Source organism: Malurus melanocephalus, unplaced genomic scaffold (genome assembly GCF_030028575.1).
Source record: "Malurus melanocephalus ecotype Western Australia unplaced genomic scaffold, MMel_1.1 scaffold_496, whole genome shotgun sequence".
Classification (NCBI taxonomy): domain Eukaryota; kingdom Metazoa; phylum Chordata; class Aves; order Passeriformes; family Maluridae; genus Malurus; species Malurus melanocephalus.
The window spans coordinates 28,341-40,480 of NW_026623728.1; the positions used below are offsets into that span (position 1 = coordinate 28,341).

Genomic DNA, 12,140 nt, shown 5'->3' on the forward strand with positions numbered 1-12,140 from the left:
TTTAACAAATAAAATAATTCTGCAATCACAAATATGCTGTCAGCTGCACAAGATTCAGACTGGCCTTACTTTACACAACAGGTTTACAACTAATATTCCCACTGTAAAACAACAAACATTTCATTTCAGGAGACAAGACCAAAGCATCCTGGAGGGAACCGCTAATGGCATTCCAGGTTTGTATCTGCAGCTCACACCACTGCCAGSCAGCCAATATTTCCAGGACTTGCTGCTCCACAAACACCAAAGACTATTTCCAGTATGCATGAGGAATTTTATCTTCAGTGCTGCACGTGCTGAAAATCACACCACACCAGTTCTAACAACTCTTTGATCTAAGACCATCCAAAATTTAGCGTTTCTACAAAAGCCGTATTTCCATCTGCCACCTTCCACCTCGCTCCCCGGAATGAAACCAGCGCTACTTACAGTGGTACRTGGGGTTGTTCTGGGTCTGCTTTGGTCAGTTCTTCTTCTTCAACGTCCGACTCTCCCCCAGAGCTGCTGTCAGTGACATCCGAGTCAAACGCCTGCTCACTGGATCTCAAGTTGGCCATGCCACTGGCYGTGAATCTCTCCAGTTCCTCCGATATCGAATCGCTCTTCAGAAAGTTGCTCAGGCCTTCTGAAGTAACTGTCTCACTCGCAGCTTTCCTCAAGGCTGCTTCTGCTTTTCTGGTCAACATCAGTTGGCTCCGATGCCTCAGCGGGTCCAAAGCAGGAAGCTTGCTCAGCGTTTTCTCCAAGAAGCCACCCAACTGCTGCTGGATGTGTCTCTCCACCTGCTTYGCCTGCACCACCTGCAAACGCTTCTGCAGCCGCCGGGCTCGGCTCTCGATGTCCGCCTGACGTCTCAGCAGAGCCCTCGTCCTCATCTCGGARTCGAGAGCGCTGTGGTGACCAGCAGACACAGAAGGTTTCTGCTCTTCCAACTTACTGCTCCCGACACCGGGCACCCGTGTCTCCCCGCTGCCGCCCTCGAGCACCCACTGCTGCTCTGTGGAATTAAGGGAAGATTTATTTGCAGTGCTATTATTGCTAAAGGGAGGTGCGTGCTCTGCATCAAGGCTTCTATGTGGAAGAGTGCAATTGGTCAACCCGGTCTTCAAGTCCCCTAATTCAGAACCTCCTGTATTATAATCAACAGTCTGGAGGGCAGCAGAAGGAGGAGCACACTTCCCACCATTCAGAGAACTAGAGTTTTCATGGTCTGAATTGGTACTTTTGGCCAATTTCTTGGCCAAGCCATTCACAGGCGCTTGCGGGAGRGGTGGCTGGCTATTAGTACTCATTGTTTTTAGATTCTCCAAAGTGAATTCCAACACTGGTTGCCTCCCCAACAGATCACTTGTTTTCAAGAAGGACTGAGATAAGAGAGAGTGAGATTTAAGGACTGTCTGCTTGTTGAAGACTCCTTGCAGCTTCAGAGGCTCTTTTGAAGAGACAGATGTTACATCCGAGCAGAGATAAGAGGCCACTAGCGGCTGCAGCTTGCCCAGCTCCTCCTTCGKAGGTTTGTTTCGGAAATCTAGACTGGGATCCTCCGGAGCAATGGCTTTCCTTTTGGTGCCGTTGGCAGCCAGGAGGATGTTGTTGGCGTTGCCGTTGCTCTCGGCACTGCCAGGCGACAAGGTGGAGGACGGGGGAGCCAGCTTGAATCGGATGTGGTGAGCTTCAGCTGCTGCGTCAGTGAGAGCGGGCGCCATCGCAGCCATTCAGCACAGAGACACGGGAAGTCCAGCCTCTCCCGYTGCCGAGGCCAGCTCCACTGCCTCCCACTGCCGCTCCCGAGGGCAGCCTGCACAGGGAAGGGAAAAGACACAGTCAGGCACAGCACTTGGAGGAAATAAATCAAACACTTCGGACAACGGCAGCGAGACTCGGACGCGACGCTTGCGCAAGCGCGGCGTTGAGCGCAGCCTCCTCCCCCTYAGCRGRGCCAGGCGGGCACCAGGCAGCTGARAACAGAGGCAGGAACACACAACCCGGTCCTCAGGACCTCCCAAAGTTAATGGCTGTCTGTAACTACTATTCCCGTCTTTCAGTTTATCCATGAGCGCACCAGAACCATTCCAGGCCTCCATGAAAGCTCCWGCCCTGGATGCTCCTATTCCTCAATGCCAGCAGCTCGCCAACTTCATCATTAAAATCCCTGAGCTGCTCCTATGAAATAGCTTTCAGTGCTGCTRCTGCCAGCTCAGGAGTGTTAAAAATGACAAATTTGACTATAACACCTAACACAGACAGGGCTTGAGGGGAACAAATCTCCACATGCTTAAACTCCCAGTGGCTGAAGAAACCCCACCGATTCCCTGAAACTTGGATTTCAACAAAGTCGCTTCCCTGGTGTATATGAAACCTACTTTCCCAGAAGTACATTTCTGAATGAGCCAGGTGATTTCCAGCGTTAGCAATTCCCATTTCTCTTTCAAGAGCATGGATAAAGATTAACCCACACACACACACAGAGCAGCTCTACACTGACTGTCAGAGCAAGCCTGGGTTTAGCTCAACTAGAGCAAACCAGAGAAATAACTGAAGACCCTTCGTTTCTCTACACTGCAACCTTTTCCCACCCACCTTCGAGTTTCTGGTCATTCACACACTTCCCTTACCACTAGAAGTGTCAGTGTTCTTAAATGCCTTTTTTAAGTGCATCAAATAACCCACAGCACAGGCTGTGCTGCCAGTGAAACAGTTACTTGATTTTCCTTTTACTGCTGAAGTTATTTAGCATCTTCATAAAATATTTCAATGTCAACTTAATAATAAAAAGTTGCCCTGATCTCTTGCCTGATATGCCAATCCTCTAATTTCACATAAATTTGCATAAGCTTGTTGTAGCTGTTCATTAACACACCCCAATGACCAAATTAATGCACCACTTTACAGGAAAAGCAAGGAGTATCTAAAGTTTTAATATGTTTAACAAGGAGAATTTCACAACCAGTCTTGTTTTTGGGCTCATCCAATTGCTCCCCAGCATCAGGTCCATGTGTTTCTCCACAACAGGGACCAGAAAGACATCAAAGCTGAAAATCTAAGTAATAAAACCTGATTTTTTGTGAAAAGTCAGAGATGAGTTAAGAGAAACAAAACCATATTTCCACAGAGGGAAGGCTCAAAATTATTTGCTCTGTGTGGTTTCCAATGAATACATACATTGATCAGCTGGCCAGCCCCTCACCAGGCCCAAAATACAACCCAGTCCCAGAATCCCGAAATGGTTTGGGTTGGAAAGGATCTTCAATCTCATCTAGCTYCACCCTCCTCCCCTGCTGCCCACGCTCAGGAACCAGCAAAGGGCATGGGGGTTTTTTGGGATTTGTCACATCCAGCTTTCTCCCAGCATCCTTCTCCCCAGGGCTGCTCTCAATCTGTTCATGCTCCAGCCAGGATTGATCCTGAGGTTTGTCCYGACCCAGGTACAGCACCTTGCTAACACCCTTTCCAACTCACTCCCCACAAAATCCAGTTAGGTGACAGGAGGAGACAGGGAAGGAAGGATACACTGAAAAAAATAGCCCATTTAAAAAAAAATGTGGCAACAAGAATTATGTGAGATGCTGGAGGTGGGTTCAGGCTTCCCAAGCCCCCAACGTATGTGATTTTATAATCAACTACACCTTGTCCTTACTAAAAAAGGATCTGCATACCTAAAAGTTTTGGCCACACTCACTGAAAATGGCTTCTAGTCAGCATTTGGGTCCATAAATAAAAACTGAACATGCCTATTCAGGGAAGAAAGAAAAAAAATAAAAAGGAACTTGCAGGGAACTTTGCACTTGTAGCTAAGACACCCTTGGGAAAGGAGGGAGGAAGACTGGCAGAATAAAGACTTCCTCCACTCCAGCCTCCTTCCAAGAGCTTCACTAGAGACACACACATACTGGGAATGACTGTCCCTAACAAGATCCCAGTTCTGCAGAAATGTGTGGGTTTCCCTACAGAGGGRACTCTGGGTCAGGGCTCTCCACCACAGTTACCCTGAGATGCCACGAGCGGTTCCGGAAAAACCCAGCTGCAAAAAGAGCAGAAAACTCTTCATGAACATAACTGTGCTTCACTGCAGCCAGTCAGTTTGCCCAGGCTGAAGACAATTCTAGAGGTTATCAAATTAACAGAAGTAGAAAACGGAAGCAAAACTTCGACACTGCCTTTTCCTCCGGGTTAGCAAACGCACTTGAAAACGGAAAATCCTCCTGCTAAGCTACTGCAAGACTCCTTGGCTCCACTTTTCGTTGGGTGGACAGCATTTAAAATATTTTGGAAGCCTGGAAAGCCTCYCCTAAGAATAAGGCTTTGTTCTAGTAGCTTAAAGATGACCTCTAAAAGTTATTTGGTCTATTTTTAAAAAATTTTATTTAAGTTCTTTTAAACTCTCTATGTGCTGGACAGTACTGGCTTTTCTAAAACTGAATTAGATCTCTACTTTTATGAGCAACCTCTGGAAAAAACATTAAGGAACRTTTGTAAGCATGTTCCCTCCCTCTGTTTATAAGTCTGGGTTGTTATTAAAGCTGTAKTACACTTATCAGGAATTTCTTCCTAAGAGGGAAGTAGAGGAGAGAAGGTGTTAAGGCATCTCTGAGGAAAGAGAACAAAGAAAAGGAAAGGTCATAGAACGGGAAGGTCATTCACACAGTCATAGGAACTTTTAGACTGTTCTGTTAAGTCTGACAATAATTCCCAGGATTATCCCCCATCTTTGTCTGCTCCTGGGACCCAAACAAATTCTACCACACGTCTGTCACCCACCAATATTAGCAGACCCACGTGAGCACCCACAGGTCCCTTTTTTCACTGTTTCCTTGCCAAGGGTCTACAATTCCCAGCACTCAAGGTGACACGCGTGAGACCAAGAGGCTTCTCCTCCAGCACAAGTCCTGCTGGTASAGAACTGCCAGAATAACTGGACACTGCTCCAGTTCCACCAGCACAGCCCARCTCCAGCCCTGCCTTCAGCAACTGTGGCAMAACCCTTGTGCTGGACTTCACCTGGGAAGATCCAAGAGGAGCTGCATCTGCAAGGCCAAGGTGGTGTTTACAGTGTGTCTGGAGCTAGTAGTGAATGAACAATGAAAGCTCTTCCTTTTCTTTAGAAGTAGAGCACTGCCAGAGCAGTTAGCAGTAATTAACAGAGCCAAGATGAAAGGMTGCAGCGAGCAGGTAAAACCAGGGTAACCGTAACTCCCCATCTTCCCTCGCTCCCCAGGAGTGCACAGGAGGCCACAGAGGCAGCAGAGGCACCAGGGCTCCTCAGGGGGATTCACCAACGCTCAAACTTTTGGAACATAGAACAGAGGGTAGAGTGGGAATAAAGCCCAGGCAGCAATGGGAAGACAGAGGAGGCAAGAGGAACACACCCAGTCACACTATACCAGAGCAGCCCTCAGGTCATGACACCCCTGAAAACAATCCCCCAGCGTGCTRACTTATTCAACATCCTCTGCTTCTAAAAAACCATTTTACAATCAGACCTTGAAAGGAGAACGGGGTTTTCAAGCATGTGATTTTGTGCAATACCACAGAAAATCAGCTCAAAAAGAACATAGCAAGTTTTGGCTCTCAGAATTCTCCATGGAAAGTTTCATGGGGAGAAACCAGGCATTGTGCTTCCAGTGAGGTGTGTGAGAAGATCAGGGGAGTTCTGAGCACTGGACACAGGAGGTACCTGCCTAAACCCACTCCAGTTTCCCTCTGGAAGGGCTGTCCATGCTCCCATCAGACATCAACCCAACCGTGGTCACCAAAGCACCCACCCGGCTCCATCACCACTGCCCTCCACCCCTCCCTGCACTGCTTGGTCACACACACATCCACCTCACATAGATAKTTCTCTGGATTACAGCTAAAATCCCTGACATTATCCCAAATTCCTGCACTACTGCACCCTGAAACTCCTCCAGCCCAAAGCTTTGTCCTCCCCAACACCCATTTCCTGATGTACATAAAGGTGCTTTTAGAAGCAATAAAAGCAAAGTTACCCTGAAGGAAGTGAGTATTATACCCATTCCCACTTCCCCTCTCCTCCCCCACTACAACAGCAGCCAGCTCTTGAATTCGTGTGGTTACAAATGCGCTTCAGTCAAAAAACCAAAACAAAGCACACAAAAAACCCCTGAACTTGCTAAAATAAGATCCCTCTACACTTCATTTTGYAAGTAAAACACATCATCTGTGCTTCTAACCTCAGCAGGTAACAACACACAACTCCCTGAGCACTACAGATATTTTCCACATCCTCCCAGTCCATCTACCAAAGTTACAACTATCGTGCAATAACAAATCCTCTATGTGCYTTGTGTTATCACCTTTAAACATTTTATAGTTGTAAGACAGGTGTTTACCAATTTAGAAAGGGATTTACATGAGAAGCAACTCTCAAAGCTTTAATTAAGGAAACGTGACAGGCAAGTACAGGACGATCACCTTATTGATAAGCCAGTTATCACGTGCAGATTGTGTGCTTGCAATGACCCACATTTGGGAAACAGATCTTTTTTTGTTAATATTAATTAAAAAAAAGGTTAAGAACATACACAAGAACCATAGATTTTTACAATACACACACAAGTACATTCCACATCCATTAACACTACAGACTCGCACCTAATCTCCCTAGAAAAAATAAGAATTTTAATAGTAAGAATATCCCAGAAATACTACAGAGCTCCACTTTTACTTTTTTCCAAAGAGAAGCCCTCAAGATTAAATAAAAGATGCTGTTTCCACTTTCTTGTCCACATGACTGGCAGGGTTTGGTCAAGTCTGAGATCTCCTTCTGCAAGAATAATTCTCTCCTATGCCTGTGAATTCTCACTGGATAGAAATAAACCAAAACAATTGCATCATCTGAGGTAAAGGAGGTTTCATCAATATGATGTCAAAAAGAAAAACAGAACCCAAAGAGCAAGATTAACTGTCATTTCCCCACAAAAAAATAAGGAAAGGCAAATAATTAAAAGCAAGAATGCCTTCACCTGGAAAATTAAGTGGCGGGACATAAAAATACCCATTGCTGTTAAGTTACTCTTCAAAACAAAGTTGCAGTTCAGATCAAATCACAAGAAATGTGGTTCAAAAAGCAACAATGGGACACCTGCAGAAAGCAGCAGCCCATCAGAGAGARAAGTAAAAAATAAAATAAAACTTTAAAAARCTTTAATTGTGAAATCCAGGTCTCCCCCATCCAGTATCAGAAAGATTTTGTTTTCCTTTCGCATATTCTGGGCAAGTTGCCCAGGAAATATGAAAAACTGAACTCAGGACTCAGGGAGCAAGTTAAACAAAAAACAGRATTGCCTTTTAATTTTAAAGACACATTTTCATTCACTAGGTGCAGTCATACCCACCTTTGCTCAAAAACATATAACTGTTCCCAAAACTTTTTAACATTCTCCTGCCCTGTAAAGTGGCACCACCTTAATATTTCATATTTTACACTTAATATTTAGGAGGCATTGACTGCCACTACAGGAAGTCCTTTGGAGTGCTTTGGGATAACCAGCTATGTCCTCAAGAGGAAATGACAGCCCAGACAGGAGCAGAATTAAGTGTTCCAAATCACCAGATCCCTGCCCAATYTGGCAGCCAAATTTTATAACTTTATTCTGACTGAGTTCAGAACTCAGCTCCCCATCACACGAGKGCTCAGCTGACTGCACATCTCAGCTTTTCCTGCTCCTCAGATCTGAGGAGAGAGCACAGCCCACCAAGACTGCCATGGCAGCAAATGAAAACACGGTGACAAGAACTCCAGAGCAGAGACACTCGTTTAATAAAAGGTGATGTTCACTCACACATCACAGGTTCTTTTTTACGGGCTGTAATTACAGCCTGAGCTGGGTTTGCTCTTCCTCATTTAGTGCAAAGCAACTTCACAGTAACCTTGCTATCACATCCTCTGTCGCTGCAGACCTTGACAGGAAGTTATAAAGATTTCAGAGAGATGTTTCCCAACGTTTGGGAGCTGAAAATGAGAAATCTTTAAAGTCCACCTTCTGCTACGGCCTCTGAGGCCTGAAGCAGCTCCCAATACAGAGATATATATTTCAATTAAACTTTTCTTTCCACTACATCTGGAAAGAAAAAAAGTTTTTGGCAAGATATTAACTCAGGCACAGATGAGGATGAGGCCTGTTCAGGCTGGGAGCTACTATAATTTCTCCTCTCGAKATGCCATTCTGTTACCTTTTTTGCYCATTTTATCACATAAACAGCACAGTTTCATCACTAAATTCAGATACTGCACTGTCAAAACTCTGCTCTCCAGAATTAAGTCTTCCCAACTATTAACATATCCCATTTCTCCATTTGTCTCACTCTCTAAACTCAGGCAGTCACCTGCTGGCTGCACCTCATGGCAGGGGAGATCCAGACTGGTTTTATAACTTTCTTAAAAAAACCTGAACGAGACCTTATCCAAAATCTCCCCTCCCAAAAACACAGCTCTGAACTCGGGCCGATGAGGACATGCAAAGGGTTTAATGGAATTATGTTTACTCGAGTCCTGCATCACTCAGACTCTTGCTGATTTGGGTATGACAACTCCTGACCCAGCTGAGAAAGAACAGAAAGSTTTTATTCCAATTTAAACGATTTGTCACAGAAAACTGCATCCTCAAACATGCAGCCAAACTCCTGTTTACAGGGAAGGATTTTCAAATCGAGACTTTGCTGCTTTTCACTCCCGATAGAYATTGTATTCCTGGAAGTCATGAGCAGGGACATGGTATTTATAAAATGCAGCAACGGAAACGGTGCTTCTCAGATCACCTGCCATTGCAACTGCCCAGTGCTYAGAGCTCTGTTTAATGGAAAGATAAACATTGTGAGGAGAGGCAGGCGTGCAGAACTTACTCACTATTTGGTCTCATCGCTACGTGATCCACCTGAGACCCTTCCAGGAATTAAATTCCCRTTTAGGCCTAAGTTGGCCCACCTGTTTCTCTCATAGTCCAGTGAAAAAACAAACAAAAAATGCAAAATCAGGTGCTGTTTGGGTGTGGGCTGAGATAGCAYTGACCAACTCTCAGAAAATGGTCCCAGAAAAAAGGTAATTTTCCAGAAGAGAAAAATTATATTAAAGGGGATGGGGGAAGGTCCATAAATCAAAATATGTGCTGCTTGCCCTTTCTCCCACTCCCCAAGCTTTTACCCTTTCCCTGAGGTTGAGCCTAAGAATCCTCAGGCCTTATCTTTACCTCGCTGTCCACTGAGTTTCATCCTCCCTGGAAAAGCCTTTTGAGGTTCCTAAGGACAGGCAGTGAGTGCAGCCCAAGCAGRGAAGGGTGGAGTGCTAGAACTCCAGAGAGAGTCTTTGTTCTGGGCGTTTATTAGATAATRGCAGTGGCCTTCACCAAAACATAAGTTATAAACAGGGCAAAAGGAAGTGACTTTGGTCACAGAATCGCTCAGTTTTCATCCCTGCCTTGCATGATGTCAGAATCTCACCAGTTCTCCAGTTACCAGATGATCTCTGAGAGCAAATGAGACTAAAAAAAAAAAAAAAAAAAAAAAAAAAAAAAAAAAAAAAAAAAAAAAAAAAAAAAAAAAAAAAAAAAAAAAAACAAACAAAAGGAAAAAGAGGGGAAAAAAAGACGTAAGAGAAACCCACAGCCACATCTGCCCGGTCATCTGCTGCTTTATCACCTCTGACGAGAGAACACAAGTCATCCTCATTGCTAAATCATTACAAATCAGCTATAACAGTACCACAACCAAGTTCCACAATTAACTGCTCCTGCAGCATATCAATCCATTAAGCCCCACACAGCTGTGCTACCTTGGCAGTGTGGCTACAGGGGGAAAAAAAAAAAAAAAAAAGAAATACCATCCCCATCCCTCCCGCGCCAAAAGCCAAGCCGCCCATATCTGGTGTGCGAGGGCGGGCGAAGGCCGACACCTCTGCAAGGCAAAGCCAGCTCTAAGCCCGGTCCCAGCACTAAACCGGGGCTTCCCCAGCCTCTCCTTCACTGCCCCCGGGCCGACTCTGCTTCACCGCCCCCTCCGCTGATTTAAAAGGCTGCTGACTTCTCAATTAAAGAAAAAAAAAAAATTATATATATAATCAGCTTGAGCAGCGTCGCTGYTCCCGTGCCAGAATGGAAATCCAAGAGGATACGCTAAAGCAGGGAAGAGCATCAGAGGTTCCTCCATGAAAACAAAGGCTATAAAAAGGACAAATATGGTTTTGAAGAGAAAACGCTCGTACACAAACAGATGCCTGGATTGCCAGCAGAACGCGGCAGAGGTTCGGTGGCACACACAGCCACACGTCACACCTTAACCACCCCCCCAGAACATTTTGTCCCCCCGTTGTCAGCGGGACCGACCCACACTGGAGTCCTCCCCGACTTTCCCACCTCGGAGAAACGGGCTTTTTCCTCACCTTATTTTTAGAGGCACAAAGCACCCTGTACACAACACATGACATGATGTAACCACCAACACGGCCGTGGCCCAAACCAGTTCAAAATATAATGGTCAGTCAAAACAAATAAAAAACCTGCAGTTCCTCCCATATCCTGACCGGTTTCATGGAAAACTACAGTTTGTCATTCAAGTGCATTTTACATAACAGGGAATATAATCTATGGAGTGCCTGCCTTCAGCTCCACCTGCACACAAATTTAAGGAGAGGAGAGATGACACCTCGGTTTGGAAGGTGGGTCTGATTTTTGGGGAGAAAATAAGGTTAGTTCTCACTATATTTAGCTGCTTTATTTTTCCTTCTGCATGACCCCCACTCACAGCCCAAATGATGGAAATTTCTCTGTAAKCAAGCACTGGAAGATGCTAATCCCGTGATGGAAGTAAACACACGTAGGGATCACGGAAAGCATTTCAGGATAGCCGGACTCCTCCAGCTTGTTTTGGGGAAAATAATTTTGGATCCGCAGGGCCGGTTCGAAATAAATAATGTACAAAAATATGCGGCCGGAAAGTAAATACAGAGAAATGGTTTTGGAGCTCGCAGCCACCTGGAAAATGACGCTATTGTGCACCCCGGGAGCAGGGAGAGCACCCGGTGACACGGCTCCCGCCGGTGACAGCCCACCGGGATTACCGGCACCGCTCCGCTCCTATTTTCCAGGCGGATTTGGGGCCGCGGGACCTGCTCCCTCCACGCGTTTTGCAAGATTTGAGGTTATGCAATTTAATTTTTTTTTTTCTGTTTACTTTTAAAACTTCGCGTGTACCCCCCCCACCCTAGCCCCCCTTTTTCCCACCAGGTTAGGGAACGGTGCCCCCCCTTCCTCCTTCCCGTCCCTTCCCCTCCCCGGGGGCAGCGGCCACGTGAGAGGCCCCGACCCGACCCTGCGGGACCCCCGGGAACGGAATTTCAATTTAAAGTGGCGCCGCCGCCCCCCGCCCGCGCCGCTCCCCCCCCGCCCCGGGGAGCCGCAGCACCGGGGGCGGCGGGCGGGGGGGTGCGGGGCGGCTCTCCCGCCGCGACCCCCGCACTTTCCGCCGCACCGGGGAGGGGAAGGGCAGGGAAGGGGGGGCTCGCAGAAGTTGGGGCGCGGCGGCGGCGGGGCCCGGCGGGGCGCGGCAGGCCGAGCCGAGGGGCGGCGGCGGAGTCTGGGGCTGGGTTGCGTGTTCCCTTGCTGGGTCCCGCTGGAGCTATTTGCTGCTCGTGGTGCAGATCGCAGCAGCGGGACTGGGGCTCCCCTTTAAGGGGCGGTGCGGGCGGTGTGACGTGCGCGGGGCTGGGCGGCGGGCGCGGGGCGAGCGGCACCTACCACGTGACGAGCGGCGAGCGCGGTCCGGGCGGGCTCGGCCGCGGCGAAACGGGCGCAGTTCGCAAACAAACCAACCGGGCCCCCCCGGGACGAGGGGCGGCAGCCGCGGCGCCGCCACCCCCGGCGCCCCCCCCGCCCGCCCCGGCGGAACGGGGGATGGGCTCGGCCGTCTCCCTCGGCGGCCGCAGTGCTGGGGGTGGGGGGGGAGGGGGGGAGCGGGGCCCCCCCGCCCCCGGGTCGGAGCGTTGGGGCGGAGCGGGCGCTGCGGCGCTTCTCGTCGGCGCGCCCGGTCCCCCCCTGCTCCGGGCGAGCGCGGCGGCGGCGCGGCTCGAAAATGGCGGCCGGGCTCCTTCCCTGCCCTCCCCCTCCCGTCAGCCGGAGAATGCACCGGGG

At 48.1% G+C, this 12,140-nt stretch overlaps 1 protein-coding gene across 2 annotated transcripts in view; it reads right to left on the reverse strand.

Annotated features, from left to right (window-relative positions):
- Positions 1-398: 398 nt before the first annotated feature.
- LOC130582466 (KAT8 regulatory NSL complex subunit 1-like) overlaps positions 399-12,140 on the reverse strand; it is a 19,113-nt gene continuing 7,371 nt past the window's right edge. The window contains exons 1-2 of one of the 2 annotated variants that reach the window (XM_057381184.1): positions 11,748-12,112; positions 399-1,798 (exon numbers count right to left, since the gene is read on the reverse strand). In XM_057381184.1, the coding sequence (XP_057237167.1) occupies positions 426-1,715 (1,290 nt within the window). In that variant the 5' untranslated portion in view covers positions 1,716-1,798; positions 11,748-12,112 and the 3' untranslated portion in view covers positions 399-425. Of the gene's footprint in view, positions 1,799-11,747; positions 12,113-12,140 lie in introns of those variants that run through there. The other variant, XM_057381185.1, reaches the window with a different exon arrangement.